Below are 19,761 nucleotides of genomic sequence, written 5' to 3'. Positions count from 1 at the left end.
GTTTTTCCCCTAAGCTGATCAAACTTTTTGCTAGTTATTTACGCGACCGAAGGCAGTATGTTCGGCATGGAATATTCATTTCATCTCCGTATCATACTCGATCAGGAGTTAGCCAGGGCTCGATTCTGGGTCCTCTCCTGTTTGGAATCATGATTAATGATCTGGAATCATCGGTAAGATTTGCGAAGTGTCTTCTATATGCAGACGATCTTAAGTTGGTGTACAGGGTTGGGCACGAACGGGACTGTCATGATCTGCAGGAGGATATCTCGTCAGTGTATCGTTGGAGTATTAAAAATAAGCTGGAATTCAATGATGCTAAATGCCAGGTGTGTACTTTCAGTCGCTCTAGCACTCCGATACATAACGAATATATGCTTGGTTCAGTGGGTATAGAGAGGGTCTTCTCCGTCAAGGATCTTGGTGTTGTCTTTGACACGCGTCTCACTTTCCATGAACACATCAGGACACTTGCTACTGACTGCTTTCGAAGACTGGGCTTTGTTATCCGCAACGTCAAGGGTTTCCGTGATGTTAATACTATTAAACTAGTGTATACCGCTTTAGTCAGAAGCAAGCTTGAATCGTCGTCTATTGTATGGAGCCCTTATGAGTCCACATATGCCCTGCTCTTAGAAAAAGTCCAGAAGGCTTTTCTAAGATTCTTATACAAAAAAAGGTATGGGTATTACCCATTTTTGTATCCAACTCAGTTTTTGTTAGGCGCTCTCGGCTTGAACTCTCTCGAGGTGCGACGCAATCACTCGCTGTTGATGACTACATGTCGCATACTTCGTGGCGAGTCGGACTGCCCTGAGCTAGTCGCTAGACTAGTGCGATTGTTTGTTCCGAACATCCCTCGGATCGAGCTGCGGCCGCGGGCGCGCGCCCTGCTGGCGGTGCCGGCGGCGCGCACCGCGGCGCGCAGAGGCTCGCCGCTCCCCCGGGCGCTGGCGCTGCTTAATGCGTTTTTGGTATCCGCGCCGGACCTTGACCTGTTAGCTGGGAGACTGTCGGCAGTGTGCAGTAAATGCTTTAGGTTTTGTGAGGAGATGGATAAAAGGAAATCGAGCGTTATGTGAGCTATGTCTTGTGTTGTTAAATAGTTTTGTAGTTAAATGCTAAATTTAATTTGTTAGTTTTTTTTATTTTTATTTTTTTTAGTTTTACGGTGAATTGGATGTATATCTGTAATGCCGTGTAAATGTTATGAAATAAATAAATAAATAAATAAATGACATCGCAGCGTTCACTATCTTGGTTTATGAACTGAAACAACTTGCTACTCGTATGGCGTACCAGATGTGCAAGATTGTCTAACCTCCGCAAAGTAACGCCTGACTCAATCAATCCTTTATCTTAGTTCACACTGAAAGCTAAGGAAAACAGTCTGCTACCATAATAATCTTTAAAAAAAAATAGAATTTAGGGCAAACTATAATAATTTGACTTCCTGGTTTGTCATTAATTTTGACCAAAATCCTAAATACTCGTATCTTGAATTCAATGTTTAATGGTCTCTTTTATCAATGAGTATGAAAAACGAGATAAATTCGGGGTTCCACTAAACTAAATCTAATATGATGAAAGTTACTAAGTACTTAATGTAGAACCAAACGAATGATACAGCGAGCATTGCATGCATCCAATGGCTGCGGTAGTATCCTATGACGAGCTGCGTGTTTTTCCTCTACTAAAGTATATTTGATATAGTGAGACTGTGAGACCAAATCTGTCACTTACAACACTACTGACACACTCGTGCGTTGTATATTGTGTATACACGTTCAATACATATTCAGAAGGAAACACATGGATGGATATATTAAATTTCACTCTCGGGAACAATTCGTCTAATATTAACATGATGTATATGTGTCGGATCTAGACTGCTTATAGGTATTCATTTTATTTATTCACATAAAATCCTTTTGAGTTACATTATTGAAGTTTTAGTACGGAACACTAATTTGTCCTGGGAATATTTAAATATAGCCTATGGCACTTTGGGATAATGTAGCATTCTAATGGTGAATGAAGTTTTTAAATCGGTCTAGTATTTTTTGAGTTTATTCGTAACAAACATCCAAAAATCCAAATCTTTCCTCTTTATATTATTGGTATTATAGATAATATTAGTATAGTTTAGCGACTCTCTCGCGGTTGGTAGGTGTTGGTAAACGCTTAGTATGAGTTGGTAAAAACTCCAAGGCTGGCAGTTAGTATGAATCTTGCTGTGTCCATCGCCAGATTGGGTTTAAACAGCTGTTCTACAGTTTTGACGCCAGTGCTATTCCACTCTAATACTCCACTCTTAGCCATGATAACGAATAAACACCAAGATCAAGAGGGAAAACAATTTTTAGTCTGGTGCGCCCCGTGTAATAACGGTTTTCTTATATCCGACTTGCACCATAACTCGTATGGTAGCATTAATTGCTCGTATTAGTAACGTACAGTGAAACTACAATGGCGCTGTAATCGTATTTGTCACAAATTCCGTGTTCGCATCCCCAGTAAGACTGTTGCCTAAACTTTGCCCACCTTGCCAGCGGGATTATAACGGTGAGTTACGACCACTACGTGATTAAACTGCCACCTGAACGGAAGGCTGTTTCACGCAGCTGCCGTGCAGTAGGTTTTGGCTGTCTTTGACAGTTTAAGAACAAAAATATGGTCTATAGGTCATTATAAAGGTATATTGTGGCGACAATACAGTATACTCCTGTTGTCTGGTTTTAACGCTAGCGTTGTCTATGGCGCTGATAAAAATTAGATTTTCTTTGATAATATGAGTATGTCATCCACATAGGCCCCGCTCTGCTTCAAATGTCTCCGCTCCGCTTTGTCTAAATTGAAGCGTGTTGATGCTCCCAAAGAACCCCACCTTAAAATAATCTGTTATCGTTACGTAAGAAACACAATTGTTTTTTTTTTAACTGTTGCATTCAATTAACATTCCTGGATTGTTTACGGAACGAACGCGCGATCGGCGATTTTCTGTTTTCGTCTCATCCTACGCGGTTTTAGATTCCTTCCTGAGCTCTTCGTTAATTAGTTTCAGTTGTTTACCGTTTGAATTATTTATTGGTTAGATTACATTGGACAGCCGAAACAAAGTTTAGGTTGGATACTATTGTTTCTTGGAAAATATTGTATAAATCGTATTAGTTTTGTTAAGTTACACGCATCACAATGAAATGGGGCAAGATTTGTACAAGCTTTTATTTTTAAAATAGTTAGGTATATATATAACTTTACAACTTCTTTATTAGTAGCTACTTATACTGGGATATTAAGTATTATTGGTTACATGAATTTCTTTTTCATTCGACCCTCAAATAGTTCCTTGAATAATCCTCCTTCTTTCCTCTTTGCATGTCTGCTTGTCTTAACTAAGCCTCACTCAGTGTATTTGTATACCTACATAGTAACAGTTAATTATGAAGTTAGATAATGTCAACGTGATGAAGGCCCTTTATGTGTGAAAGCAATAGTTTACAAATTAGTTTTGTTGAAATTTGCTTAAATATAATGAGCCGGTGGAAATATGTCGTAAATGTCAACGGTAAATGGAGTTGACAGCATATTAGTGGGGGGATTAATGTGTTAGGTCTATTTATTCAAATTATGTTTAATGTGAGTCCGAACAAAATATGCATCTATTACAATGCAATTACTTTTTATTTAACACCACAAAATAGTAAGCAGTAGGTACACGGAGAAAGTAAGCATTAGGCGCTATAGCTGTAGTAATTTTTTTTTATTCGACCGGATGGCAGGGGTATTGCAGGTGCGTTGCCAACCTAGAGGCCTAAGATGGGATACCTCAAGTGCCAGTAATTTCACCGGCTGTCTTACTCTCCACGCCGAAACACAACAGTGCAAGCACTGCTGCTTCACGGCAGGATTAGCGAGCAAGATGGTGGTAGCAATCCGGGCGGACCTAGCACAAGGTCCTACCACCTGCAAATCTATGAAATTAGAAAAAAACCCTGTATTACCGTAACCATGATCATGATGGGTAATAATTTTTTATCCCATGCCCTCCTAATTAAAGCGTTTCCCGCTTTGTTCTGTTAGGAACGTTCTGTGTTTACATTTATGCGATATGTCATCTTGATCCTACGATATGTAACGGCCAATCCGAACAGCAAACAAGGCAAAGAATTGTCAAACAAAGCATTATTTAAAAGCGGATGAATGATGCAGGGTTCATGGGTTAAAATTATTTTTATTGCTTAAATTAGAGTAGAACACTTTTACAAAATTGTAGACGTGTCGGATTGTTTTCCTAGTAGTGTTACGTTAGTTCTCTCTCAACCATGCTTCGATGTTTATCGTGAATTTTATTATAAAAGTCTCCTTTGGTAATATTTACCAATGCGTTAGTTACCACTTCCCCTATTCCATCCAAATTAATATCCAAACAATAGTTTTTTTTTCTATTTTGAGCCTAAATATTTCGATAGAAGTCATCATCTAAGTATGCGTATGCCAATCTGAATTAGAAAATAATATGTTTTGAAGATTATTGAGTATTGTGTTATTTGAATAAGTAAAAAAAATACGTTAAAGATGTCCAAGGACGTTTATATAAACGTATCAAAAAGAAACTGATTTCTGCGGTATCTTTTGATGACGCATTTTTTTCGTCAGTTCCTCTATCTATTATATCGAAGTTAACAGTACTTAAGTTTAGATGTCCAGTGTTTACCCTAGAACTGTAAATTGTGTATTAACTTTTATCTTGTTGATCACGTTTTTATTTGTGACCCAATTTCACTCAGTAAATAATAACTCAGTAATAATAACACGGGACAGCAAGCCTCCGCGACCCAACTTGAGAACTCGGGAGTATATTATCTAACGCAATTAATCGGGTCTTGTCACCTCTAATGTATTATGGTTTGTTGAACAGTTGTTGATACCGACGCATTCGCATAACTATTCCGTGAATGGTTTAATTTGATTACTCATCACTGTGTGATTAATTATGTGATGTTACTAGGATGCACGTGAAATTTGATTAGTCGCGAGTTAAAGTTTTTTAGTTTGATGTCTGAAACAGCTTAACTGCTAGACAAAGTTTAAAGTAATTCCTTCTGGTATCAGTTCTTCTTGAGCTGGGGGGCATATTCTTGCAAATCTTCGAATTGCATTCATGTTGTCCCGCTGCCTTTACTTTGGTGTGTATATTGATCCGATGGTCATCTGCTTGAAGTTGGGCGACGACTTGTACCCATCTTTCGAAAGCAATATAATTGTTTTCCAATTTAGAGTTTAAATCAGTTTACATTGCCATGCTAATATCTTGATAGGATTATAACAATTGAATTTAAAATGTTTGCGATTTTTTTTTTCTGCAAGTAGTTGTTACATTCCCAAGGGAAGTTGGGGAGTTGTTTTTCACTGGAAAAAGATGTACATATTTCCGCTTGGGCGGCGGACCTCGTGTGCGACAAATACATTAATTACGTTGTTGAAATGCGAAATAAATACGTTAAATTGTTCAGATTTTGGGGGCTTTTGTATTCCCCCTTTAATGGCTTAATAGGTGTTTCGGCTAGGCTACGAAATGATATGAACGCTTGCACGAGCATTGCATAGAATGCACGCTGCTCTATCGATCCGCCCGACCTACATACTTGACTAACTTTGACCGGAGGCCCCGAAAACAAGTTTCTAACTATACTAATAACATAAAGTCCTAAGAGTGAACTCAATCAGCAAACCACTAATGAGTTAGTCTTAACATGTAGAGGATATAGGCAATGGTAAATAAATGAACACGAAAATATCCTTTATCCATGGGTATGCCTCCTGAGAATAGAGGGAACATATTAATTGCTTTGTAGACGTTTGATGTAGATTTAGTAAGAGACCATCTTTGGAATTCGTTTCTCAATATAAAGGTATTTTTTTATAGAACTTCGGTAGGATTACTTAAATAATCTTTTGAAATTTTGAAAATAGATTTTATTTTTCTGTCTCCTATAGTGTTTTTGTTAGATAGTACACTCCATACATTGACTTATTTTGTATGGCATTTTTTTTTTATAACTTTCATAGCGGAATGTTCAGAATAAGCCGGCATTATGATTATGATGAAACAAACTAAATACTGAATATCACTAATTTATCTGTCCTGCAGCAAAATTGCAAATCAATTCGGCGGTGAACATTGCAGAACTGTTTACATTTGCACTGAAACTTCCGGCTGAGTCTAGAGTAGTGCGATTCCTGCAGAGATGCTGTATTGACACAAACTGTGTGATGGCTTGCTGTTTATTGTAGAGACTGTTAGAGGAACGTTAATGGATTTTTAGTTAAGCATTTGTAGATGTATTCTGATCTGAAGAGTTGGGAATGTTATTTACCCAGAGATATAGAAGACTAGGTTTATGATCAGTGCCTCTACGTCCAGGTTTACGCGGTTTTGTTTACTGATGTTGACGCTGTGTTAGTTTCCATTTTCATTGTCGACAACTATTTTAATTTTGAATTTAAAACATCTTTCTGTGCTGATGGAAATGTAAATCGTCCTCAAAGGCGGGTCGGTGTCGTTCATCGTCACACCTTTTGTAATTAGTCCGGTAACTCCTAAACTCAGGAAAGGGTGTGATGAATAATTTACAGGATAAGGCTTCACTATAGTATTCTTCGTTAAGAGCTTTTTAGTGTTTCTGAGAAAAGCCTTATTGGATTTTCGCAGCTCACCGTCCATTTAGTGATTTATTTTAAGAATCGTTAAACTTTTTGGAATTCAGTGAAAAAATATATAATTAAACTTTATTATAAATCAGAATAACATTACAAAATTGTATAATTACTTAGCTAGTAATCTTTATTATTTAAGAGTATTTTGTGAAATTTGACCTTAAACAATGACATTGAACTTCAAATTATGTTTAATTTTCTTTATTGTTCAGTTTTTTTCTGTATTGCTAAAAAGTTAATTACCAAATAGTTTCTGTCAATGAACCGAGCCAGTGCTGTGAGTCTGTCGAAGTTAACGGAAATAAGAAAAACGCGGTTTATAGGTCGAAATTATGAGTGTATCGAAAACTAGATTATAGGATTTTTGAAAGCGAAAAGTTTTTTGGCAACTTTGCTGTAATAGGATTTAGCGGTCTCGAAAAACTGTTACGTTTTGAGAAATCTCAGAATGTTGAATGTATTTTATGTACTAATGTTTTATAGACTGATTTGATAACACAGCCTGACCTTCGAAGGTCGCAGCAGGTCCCAAGTTCACGAGGATATAGATAACAGTAACAAATGAGTCTTGAACTATAATAATATCTCAGACCACACGTATGCTAAGCTCTGGATCTATGATGAAAATGAGTTTCATAAAACTCCAAAACAGCCTAATAGTCTTTTTGTAAGACTCATTTGTTTAATATTGACAATCCTTGTTAGCCTTAAAAGGTGACTTTGAATACGGAACGAATATAGCCTTTTGGCAGAGCCCGTTTGCGTGGGTAAAAACGCCTGCCATAACTAGGTACTTTATTATAGCTTTTGGCGTGGGTGGAATGGATCAGATACCAAAGTCCAGTTGTATTGCAGTCAGACTGAAGCTTTGGACTGTCCGAATGACATTGACAGATTGCAACATCATAAAGCAGCGTTTCCACCAGAGATGTGCGAGGATGTGTTGCGAGGAATATGTTTTTCATTAACCAATAGAAACGCTTCATTTACCTCGCCTCGCTCCGCTCAGCTGTTTCCACCAGAGATGTGCTGTGCGAGGATGTGTAAATGAAGCGTTTCTATTGTTTAATCCCTCGCAACACATCCTCGCACATTATTGGTGGAAACGCTGCTTAATTACCGAAAATGGGCGGTAAAGCCTACAACAGGTCTCATTTAAGTTAATTACTCACTCGACAACACATTTATGTCCAGTTTAATTAATTTCATTGATATGCACAGTAAAGTAACGTCTGGTTCAATAATAATACAACGTGTGAATTCCATAAGAACATATATTTTTAAGGGCTGAAAGCATAAGCCCTAATAAACGTAAATAAGTTTTTATTTCGTACTAATTAATTCGGCACGCAATGTATCTGTAACAAAGATTTTGCTAAATAAATAAATGTTTGCGTTACATTGCTGCTCGATTAAATTAAAAAAAAAAACTCACCATTAGTAAAGGTAATTGTTATATTTTTTCGATAATACGGTTCTCATATTAAATGATGACTCGGTTTAAGACGTGAGTTATCCGTTACAATATCATTTAATATGAGTGAGTCTCACGGTAGTTTCTTGTTCAAAATACGGTTCTCAATAGTTCAAGCTATCGTTAATTTAAATTTAAATATTTGAAAATTAATTTACCTTACTTAGCCAACTTGTTTTTGAGTCTCCGGTAAACTCTTGTTCAAATAGGTCTAATTAAATTTAAATATTTGAAAATTAATTTACCTTACTTAGCCAACCTTGTTGGTTGGTGGCAACCAAAAAAGTACTGTCTCCTGTACTGCTAATGTTCCCGCATTAAAAGCAAACTTTATGAATATAAAATACAATGCTTCATTTGAATAATTTCGTAAAAGTGTCTCTGAGCCTGTAACAACAGCTGATAAGATAAGAGCCGTCGCATAATAGAATACGTCACGGTTTGCTTCGTTTATTACTTTATTAAGTGCCACCGTCCAGTGGAAGTACAGTCGTCAACCACTGACCGATTATAAGCATTGTTCGCGTTGGAACAAGGCTCTCGAAATGACACTTGGTGTCTCTGTACGTTGGTTTTATTTCTGAAGTTTCGTGCCGGCGCTTCTTGTGAAGGGATTTTCTAACTGCTGGCAGATTTTTGAGATTTGCATAAAAAATTCTGCTACAAAGTAAGGTTGGAAAATGTTCTGTCGCTAATGCTAATTGTCGATGGCGATGTCATCAACAACAATACAATAATTGACTCTTTTTTGAATATCATAATATAGTAAGCAGTACAGAAAACACAAGTATGTAGGTAGAGATTTTCTAAACATATGGCTTTAGAGCGATCTCTTCCAGGCAGCCTTTACAATTGACAGAAGTATAGAACAGTGTACAAACCTATACCTAATCTTGAATCACCTTAACTTAATATCAACGATTAAATCTTTGTCTTGTGAAATATATACATATATTGTTAGTGATATAGCTTCGATTAAGTTAGGTGTCTTAACGTGCATGCTAATTAAGGGATTAATGTTAAACAAAGTATATGGGACACTACAGGCTACCAAAAAAAAAAATTGAACTGCGTGTTTGTTACAATTTAAACATAAAACTGAAACGGAAATGTTAAATAGTGTAACTGACGATAGACTAACCTTCATTCAAAATAACAGAATCGAATCGAATCTGTACTAATTTATTATATTTTGAAAGAAAGAAAGTAAATTCATTTATTTAACGCCATAATAACAAACATAGAACAAATACAAGACATACATGACGCTAACTAGGTCCCCACAGCATAATGCCACGGCAAGCCGTGGCGCTGATTCTCAGTGAGGACCTTATCTAAAAACTAACTTAAAATAGTAAAACATTCAATTGTATGGCAACACCGGCTTCTCTTGGCACCGGATTTTCTTCATCTTGTCTGTAGTAACAAAGATTTTTTATTATTTTCTCCACATTGTCGCCATTTAAACTAAGAGAAGTAAGAGAATAATTTAAAGTTAGGAGAAGGATATTATTTTATCCATTTGTTAATCGTTTTCTTTTACGATTCACCATTTTGGTTAACAGGGGAACCTTATAAAATAATACATATGAAAACTCAAGCGACATCAAATGTCAAATGTGACGTGACATCATTTATTTTAATAAAGAGATAAAAATGGCTTATCAAAGAGAAGAGGTCAAATGCTACAGAATAATGTTAAAAGTCGGTAATATGCGAAAAATCGATAACTGGAATAGTCGATAAAACACATTGGTCAATCCCTCGTGACATTTGATTTTTGCTATGAGATCCGCTCCTTGATAATTATAATGACGTGGCATTGTAAAGTACTCTGTGGACGTGGCAAAGGAAAAAAAGTTCGTATAATTATTATTAATAAGGAACACATGTCTTACTGCACCATCTATGAACAACTTATAAATAAAAAAACTCATCCATTTAAGCAACTTTTACAATGACGTTGATATCTTTTTCTTGACTGCGGATTATTATCGTATTACCCAATTTAAACTTAACAAACAAGTCAAAAACAGGTTTCTGTAACAATTATGATACTGATGAACAGAAAACATTGAATTACGGACTTCATTTGTGCACGAGCTTTGGAGCAATTGTAATACAAGCAGCATTGAAAATGATAATTTAAAATTACGTTTAAAATAATTATCTAAATGAGGCATATTTTATTTATATAAAAAAAACTTTGTGTTATTGAAGTTTTAGTCTTTTTTTATATACGTATAGATTATGAAATAGTGACTAATCACATTATGTTTTCCATAGACATTTTTTTTTTTTATTAAAGTGAAGTGAACTGACAATGAGTGAGGTTGTGTTAGTGGGTAAGAAATTGGCATCTTGAAGGTGGCAGCGAAGATGGGAGTCAAAGGCAGATATTTGGTGAATCTCATTTCAAAACGTTTCTGTTGCATGTTCTAGATCTAGAACCATTGTAGCAGTGTGTCCTATGTTTGTACATTATTTCGAAACAATTGAAATTTCGTTTAAAAGTGACACGAGGTTGCACTGTGACTTAAAGTTACGGAATAGATCAATTAAAATAACAACGTGTCACATTTGTTCACACCGTATCATTGCACGTGATTATGTATTCCAATATTCTCGGATGTATCACATAAACATTATTTCATGCACTTTAGAACTCATCCAAAATGTAGATATATTGTTGTTACGTAGAAGTAGATAGTATATAGTCACCATCTTCGATTTGATATTTATGACTCGCCCCTTCCGCCTGATTGTGCCTCTAGAGTACAATAAACCATGTCAAACACGTACACACATTTGTCCCGGCTGTCGACACAAGCTGAACGCTGACTTGGACAATCCCAGATTAAGGCTGTGTTTCTACCAGAGATGTGCGAGGAATGTGTTTTTCATGAACCGCTTCATTTACCTCGCCTGTTTCCACCAGTGATGTGCTGTGCGAGGATAGGTATAATGAAGCGTTTCTATTGGTTCATGAAAAACACATACTTACCTCGCAACCAAGGCTCGGATACCGGTTAAATTTCCAAACCGTTATCATGTACTTGGCGCAAAACCATTTTCATTTTGGTTTCGTTCGCGAAACCGATATTTTTAAATCGGTTTTTAAGGGAACATTCCCATAAAGTTCTTGTCAGATTAACCGGTTTAGAACAATAAAAACCGGTTTATTCCGCCGCAGGATAAACGTCGCTGCCCGCCGCTGGCCGGCCGGCTGTCACTCGTCGAATAAACCGGTTTATTTTAAGTTCTTAAAAACGTTCGTGTTCTTATGAAAGTTAGGAGTTAAACCGGAATAAACCGGTATTTACCGCTATTTTATAAACCGGTTCCGAGCCTGGCTCGCAACACATCCTTGCACATTTTAAATGGAAATGCAGCCTTAGGAGGATGTATGTTCACATTCGAGGTAATCTATAAAGGTGAAGGTAAGGTGAGTCTGTATCTTAATCTACATAAAGCCTTAATTTTCGTTACCCTTGAAGTGATAGTACTCAGCCGATATTAATCGCGTCGCCTCCATCTGAAATTTATTTGCATTGTTGACTTCATGGAATCAGTATAACGTCTGGGAATTTGCATAGCAAATGATAATTATGCTACTTGCGAATTATTTGCTTAATTCAGAATTGCAAGATCAAGTCTACTTTCTAGAACTATCATAATGAATATCGATTTCTATTGCTGCGCGGGAAGAAGTACTTTGTATGTTTTACTACTTCATGTAAGTATTAAAATATAATTCGCTTTAGGTACGCCACGCCAGTCCCTTTTACCCCGAGCTCCGTCGGATTGGATACAATTCTCTCGCGTCTGTGACTTCAGTTTTTCACTGTCATTCGATGGCAAGAAATTTCCCCGAATTTTCTTTCGCGAGCTACGTCGCCGAAATGTCTTCAGCGTGAAGAGTAATTGGTTTTTGCGTCGAATATCGTATATTGGTGATGACAGGTGCACTTTTTTTTAGTTAAGCTGTAATGTTTTGTTGAATCCTTCGGAACGTTACCTTTCGCAAGATGTTTTTATTAGGTCGTCTTAAACGTCTGTAGGTGCAATAGTTTCTAATCTTAATATGTCAATATAATAAACTGATGTGACGGTATATAAAGTATATTTTATTTTATATGCCACAGTCCGGCTTTCCTTTACATTATCGTTTGTGACGCACTTCCAAAATCCTTTGTCAACTTAAAATCGATTTTAGCAAAATGAGTTGCAATGTTTTCGTCTCCGGACAGAGAAGCGTGAAGGGCTGACGAAAATCTGCATGTTAAATGAAACAAGATGACTGTTTTCCAAACCTACTTTACAAAGATCCTCTACTATTTGACGACCGGATGGCCAAGTGTTCAGAGAACCTGACTACGAAGCTTAAGGTCCCGGGTTCGAATCCCGGCCGGGGCAGATATTTTTATGAATAATACGAATGTTTGTTCTCGGGTCTTGGATGCTTAATATGTATTTAAGTTTGTGTTTATCTATATAAGTGTGTTTATCCGTTGCCTAGTGTCCACAGTACAAGCTTTGCTTAGTTTGGGACTAGGTCAATTGGTGTCAAGTGTCCCATGATATTTATTTATTTATTATTTATTTATTCTACTCAGATTTTATTATCTATTCTGATAAATTCGTCCCTACTCTTGTAGACTACATAATTAAATACCATACCAACCTATAGTTGTCTACTTGTCCACCGACGATTTTTTAAAGCCCTGATTTTCGGCGTAACTCAAACGTCCTATTTACATAAATTGTTCAGGCAACTAAACTCCCTAGGGAGGCTTGCGTGAAGACGCTCGTGGCAAATTGTCGCATACATTATGTATTTTATTTGTCGTTGGCCGTGTGAAAGGTGCGTAAGTATTTACTTTTCACTTTTACCGGTTATTGTTTGTTGATTTTAAGTAGCCAGCAAAACTCGTGTTCCTTACAAGGAACTGTTGATTTGCTTCATTATTTTTTGTTATATTTACCAATTATATTTGAACTTAGCAAAGTTCTATTCTAGGAATTACTGAACATTAAAAAACGCGATTGACCTGAAAAGGACAAAGAGGTGAATTTCGGAAAAGCACGTAACCTGTCTGACATTTTCAACGGCTATTCCGCAAACAATTGTAGTTAATTTTATTACACGGAACGACGTCCCCCTTTTTAACGCTAAAAGGGGTGGATTTTTGCACCAGTCCACTTGAATTTCTTAACGGAAGCAGGGCGGTGCCCCGGGCACCAGTTTTATATTGAAGTCTCTGTAGTATTTAGGTTAGGATGCCGGTCCTCTTAGGTTTACCGGGGCGGAAGGGTAAACATTTGTTTATTTACACGAGTGAGGTGCGAAATCACTTAGGCAGGGTATTTAATGAATAATTTTACTTCGTTGGTCTAAGGGTGTGAAAAGTGGATTAGGAAAGATTGCACATTTTTAAAGCGCTGTAGATTTTGCCCAGTGTCTTCTTAGTACGTCATTGTAAACATACACACGTTTTCAGATTCCAATAGTCGGAATGATCCTAATAAGTGAGCACTCGAATGTCGTTAACGTTTGTTTTATTGTAAGCCAGTACGATTTTATGATTCTAGAGGTTCTTTTGATTGTTAATCGTTAGTACCAGGTAACACTACAAAAATGTTTTATGTATTGTGCTCCAAAATATGTGAATTTCAGATGATTTCTAAGATTAGACGAGTACATACTAGAATTACTTCGATTTTATATGAATAATTCAACTCCCAGGGGGTGAAATTCTGGTAAGATATAAAAAGGTGCAATGCAAAACGTATCGCCTTGTATTACTCCACAGATATAACGTGACTCCGTTACTAATCCACGTTTTTCCCTTTTCCAACCATTGCTGACAATTTTTTGAAGCTCTTTTTGCTGTTTATTTTTACTGCTTGATTAAAAGTAACGGTTTTTGTAGAGTATCTTGAATACAAAAGAAAAATACGCCATTGCTGTCGCGTTGTCTAATCCCATGTTGATTCTCTTTTCGCGCAGATATTTTTGCTTTGCCACTGTCACTTTTTTTACGTAGCATCAGTTAACAATGCCGATTCCTTTTTTGCGTGACCAGTTGGTTTATTTTTATTAAATCCGTGCAGATTTTCACTTTGATCAACAGTTTTCGATCCGAAAGTAACACGGCGTCTACCGAATTTCACCGGTGGTCGGGCGTGTCGACTGGAACCAATCTCAGTTTGATTAGATCGTCACGTCTCACAGACGGTATTGTCTTAATACCCAATTGCGTTCTCTATCACGAACGGGCTGTTTGAGGTTATTAATTGCGTTCTGTATCGTGTTACATGGGTGAAAGTTGATCGAAGAATTAATACACGGGTCAGATTGTTTTGTAGATTTGTCGCTCTTGTCTGAGTAATTTCAAGGTTTCTTGTATGTCATTATTTTAATATCGCGTTTCTTCTAAATTTCTACTTGTTTCCATTTAATGCTTGGAAAAATCTTCACTCTTTGATTTGACAAAAATGTAATGTTGCATCCCAGTGTTATTTAATAAAAAAATAAAATAATAATAAAATTTTGGATCTTATTTGTGATTGCGACGTTGTGACGGTGTGTGCGTGCATGTATGAATGTAAATATGCATCATTTACCCAAGACTGCAATCCCACAGGATGGTCTGAAGAATGCTCCTGTATTTTTCTCTGAGTGCTGCAATATGAAAAAAAACAGAGTGCCATAAAGCCGACCTTTTAATATTTTTGTGCAAATTAAGCTTTTATTTGCTTTAGCAGTATGAACGTCTTACTCATTTTGTAAGCAAGAATAATGCCGGTTTTGAATCTGAACCCATTGATCACGGACTCCATTGTTTAGTATACCTTCTATTATTGCACAGCACCTACCCCCTTCTCGCTTGTCCAATAATTGGACTGTTTCCTGCTCCTTCGTAAAACAGGGTCTAATTAAAAGTTTGCAACAACTTTTTACCTTTGTCTTCATTCTTCATTAATGTTTTAAGGGTTGTATATAATGTGCTTACATCTAAAAATTAATTGTAGTTGATTTTATGTTTTGTGTTATTAATTGTTGTTAAATGTACTTTGTAAGAACATTTAAAGCCATGTTATGTTTTCATGGTTTTAATAGATTGATAGCACTGCCATATTTGCCGTGAATGGGTTTTATGTTGACTACTAAAACGTAAATCAATCTTTAAGGCGCTGTACGTAGTGAAAACTACAATTTTAGAAACTATTTAAAATATACTTACACAATACTTACAACTGCAATTTTTTTATATGTATATTTTCAGTGTATTAGCTAGTTTTTGACTTCATCAAAAACACGATTGCTGACAAAAACCTCGATAGATTATTTTTTTGAAAAAGAGCCTTCATTTACACGTTAAACCAAATATTATGAAAACTATTATGAATATCAACACAAAATTTGCTTTATTAAATAGTTTTTAGTAGATTTAGATTTATGCTTCATAGATTTTCAATAGGTGAGTACATCAATCATACCAATTTATTTCGTCTTTGGCAAAATAAAACGGTTCTAGCGCGCGGCGGCGGCCAAGTATTTCCCAGTCGCCAGTACACGCGTGTACGTAGTCGACGACGGACCTGTGCACATTTTTCTAACGCGCTAGTACTACTTTTGAGAGCAAATAATATGGGTAATCGCAGTATTAAAAAAGTTAAGCGAAAGAGGAAACGCATAAGTGAACTCAGAGCACATATGAGAAGCATTAGAGTACCTAAACGGTAAGTACCTACCACACACTAATCGACCGGCCGGAGTCGGGCCGAGTCAGCAGGGATACTACGAAACTCCAAACTCGAAGTTCGTGTCGTGCGGTCCCTCTCGCTCTCGTACTAAATAGTATAAGTGTCAGAGGGACCGCAACCCACGATCTTCGAGTTTCGTAGCAGCACTGCTGAGCGGATTTCACATTCGTACTACGACCGCAAGCTGGTTGGCGCGGGCCTCGGCTGCTCACGGACGCGGACGGCTTCGTCCAGATTCTACCGCGACTGCCATACAAATTGTAGGCACGTTTTATAACCTATACTACTCACGGCGAACATGCGGCGAACCTTGCGGCTACTACGAAACTCGAAGTTCGTATCGTACCGTCCCTCTCGCTCTCGTATTAAATAGTATAAGTGTCAGAGGGACCGCACGACACGAACTTCTAGTTTCGAGTTTCGTAGTAGCCCTGCTTGATCCCTTTGACAGTTTCACTGACATTTCTGATAGTAGATGCAACAGTTTCGATCTAAGTTTAGATTTTCTCACTTTTTTGCAGGCAAAGGTAATATCTTGCATTCAGCCAAGTTATTTAACATAAATTATTTTAATAAAATAAGATGGTTGCACTTGGTTGCACTAGTAAATTATTGACAAAAACATGTACTCCAACTGCAATCCGGCTGCAAAATGGGAGTTTGGATGCAGTTATTGCGCAGTTAGTACAACTGCACCAGCACTGGACCCGACTGTCAGAGGACTGCATTCCAACTGCCATTTTAGGCAGTTCTTCGCAGTTCTGATGTAGTTCTGCCATTTTACAGCCGGATTGCAATTGGAATGCGGTCCGTGTGTACCAGACCGTACATTACGACGCCTACCGCCTACCTTATCAGCGACTTATTTATTATAGGAACTTCGATTTGTAATTTACCTTCACGTAAATCAAGATTGGTTTTTTGGAATCTTTTTATATTTTTTATTTCCATTCCATTTTTTTTTCTCTTACGGTCATCCCGTAAAACCTAAATTGAAAATACAAACTGAAATATAGATGCACAGAAAAACCAGAAAAATAAGACCAGCACTGGATATCGAACCCAGGTCCTCGGTATTCCGTACCGCGTGCTATACCGCTACACCACTGCCGGTCAACCACCACTGCTGGTCACTGCTGGTGGACCAGCAGTGGTGTAGCGGTATAGCACGCGGTACGGAATACCGAGGACCTGGGTTCGATATCCAGTGCTGGTCTTATTTTTCTGGTTTTTCTGTGCATCTATATTTCAGTTTGTATTTTCAATTTTGAAATTAGTTTGTCTTTAATTTTTTCTCCCAAAATGTATCATCTTTAAGTAAAAGTGAAATAAAGTGCCCGGTTGAAGTGTAGCCTTTAGAAATGGACTTGAAAAATGTATCAAAGAAAACGAAATTCAGATGTAGGATTATGAAAAGGAAACTAAAACTACTGAAATTAACAAAAATAGTAACTGGTATGACCAGATCCAAGGTCTCCATGTCACGTGTCGAGCACAGTGTATATTTGCTGTGTGGAGTGGTGAAAATCATCACCTCAAAACAGTAATCATACTTATAGATGATACATTTTGGGGAAAAAAATGAAAGACAAACTAATTTCATTTTATATGGACTGGTTACTACCCGAAATTGTTGATTCCCGTCGAGCTCGGGGAATTTCACTAAGGGACAAAAAAATCTTCATGAAAAATAACTGTAGAACCTCCTCTGACTGAAGAAAAAGAACTTTCTTCTACATATCTATACTTTTCAAGCGACGAAAATAGCGAAAACATCGCTTCATGCTCCAGACAATCAACTTTGGAATCTCCTCTGACTGAAGATAAATAACTTTCTCCTACATATCCATACTTCTCAAGTCATGAAAATAAGAAAAGCATCGCTTCATGCTCCAGACAATTTTGGAAGAGCTATAAATTTATTTAAAACTAATTGTTGCCGTCGACTGCGTCCGCGCGGAATCCGATTTAGAGCAATTTTTTATTATATCCAAAAATATTTATTTTCCGTAACATAAAGTATCCTAAATGTTGACCAGACTAATAAGCTATCTAACTAACTAATTTGGCTCAGGGACCCAAAGAGGGTCTTGGCCTCCGAAACAAGAGCATGCCATCTGTCATATCTATCTATCGACCTATTCAGTCTAAATGTCTATCCATTACCTACGTTACAAATCAAACTGTGGGCATGAAGAGGCATAAATAATTTGTTTATTACCAAGACTATTCATATTAAACGAAGATTTTCTTTATTAAACCAAAAAAATGTGTAATTATAATTTTAAGGAAAAATCCGGAATTCACATTAACCAGAATACGGATACAAACAGAATAAGGCCGTCAACGGGCTGCGTGACAGACGCACGAGGCGCCCTGCATTCGCCTCCACCGCGTCGTCTGCTTCACCCCCTCAAATACCGAAAATTCTTCTATAAGCGCGCCTTAATTGGCCTTGTCTCCGAGTTGATTGACTTAAAATTGTATGCACCTGGATAGGTACAACAGATTGGGCTCCACAGAAAACCAGCGTTACTGCACATAATGTGCGGCAACACATGCTGAGTGGAGACCCTTTTTGGGATCCTGCCGTGTCACCAAGTAACATAGTTTTAGTGCTAGTTCTAGTCTTAGTTTTAGGTGGTACTTTTGGAGCCAAAATAAACCTTTCCTTCTTTCTTTCTACAACTTATTAGGATTTATTTTGCCATATCTATCATATATTTGGTTTTATGTGCAGCCGCATGATAATTTTATTGTATACATTTCTGACTTTTACGCTAACTTGTAATTATATACCTAGTGCCATCCATGAAGACGCGTGCTTTTGTCAAAATTTGCCATTAATGACATTGTAATAAGAACCACGGCACGCGTCATCGTGAATGAATCTACCTATACTAAGTCTACATTTATTAGATAACATTATTTTTAAGATTTTTAACGTCATTGATGCTTTAATGTTTTTGTTACATAAAAATGCAGACTAAACTTTTACCTCATCTTTGTTATCTTATTAAGTTTGTCTTGCAATCTCTTCATTTTGCCAAGTTTGTCAACGTTATGAGTTTTTCTAACTTCAACAAATTCTTGTTTCAGGTAAGCACGGCATGGAGATGGTAGTAAATTCACCTGGCATGAAAACAGATGTCTGGGATACTCTTTACAGGTTGTATTTAGCTTTAGTAAACCGGGTGCTGTAATTTGCCAACTTTAAAAAGGACTGAGATAATTGAGATTTGTATTTGAAAATCGGTGTTCTAAAACATAAAAAAATAGAAGCTTTTTACCAACTGTATTTTTACCCGACTGCCCAAAGGAGGGTTATATTTTTCGAGCGTATGTATTTACCCGACTGCCCAAAGGAGGGTTATGTTTTTCGAGCGTATGTATGTATGTATGTAAATATATTTTGTATTGTAACAATATGGGTATCAAATGAAAGTTAATAATTAGCCCATTTTAAATATATATGGGTAATAATACTTTTAATCTACCGTTTTCACATAAATATCAAAAAAGTGCGAAATAAAGCATTAAATATAAAAATAAAAATAAAAAAACAAAAAACCCGACTGCCACTAGACTTATTTTCTTCCTTTTAGTTTTGGCAGTCGGGTTTTTTGATTTTTTTAATTTTTAGTTTTAATGTTTTTAGTTCACTGCACAAGTGGTATAAAAATGGTTCGCAAATTTTGAGATTAGGTACGTACGACTTAGATAGGTACAGTTACGAACTTTGAAAGTTAAATAAATACTCGTATTTAAACCTACAGACTAATATCATTAAATGCAGA

General features: G+C 36.8%; 1 protein-coding gene across 18 annotated transcripts in view; it reads left to right on the top strand.

Annotated features, from left to right (window-relative positions):
* LOC141444299 (serine/threonine-protein kinase MARK2-like) overlaps positions 1-19,761 on the top strand; it is a 196,646-nt gene that overhangs the window by 122,066 nt on the left and 54,819 nt on the right. The window contains exon 2 of one of the 18 annotated variants that reach the window (XM_074109819.1): positions 10,442-10,597. The exons of 16 other annotated variants lie outside the window; for them this stretch is intronic. In XM_074109819.1, the coding sequence (XP_073965920.1) occupies positions 10,574-10,597 (24 nt within the window). In that variant the 5' untranslated portion in view covers positions 10,442-10,573. Of the gene's footprint in view, positions 1-10,433; positions 10,598-19,761 lie in introns of those variants that run through there. One more of the 18 variants, XM_074109818.1, reaches the window with a different exon arrangement.

This window comes from Choristoneura fumiferana, chromosome 29 (assembly GCF_025370935.1).
Source record: "Choristoneura fumiferana chromosome 29, NRCan_CFum_1, whole genome shotgun sequence".
NCBI classification, from domain to species: Eukaryota; Metazoa; Arthropoda; class Insecta; order Lepidoptera; family Tortricidae; genus Choristoneura; species Choristoneura fumiferana.
The sequence above is the reverse complement of the archived record's forward strand: the minus strand, read 5'-3'. Positions and strand labels throughout refer to the sequence as shown.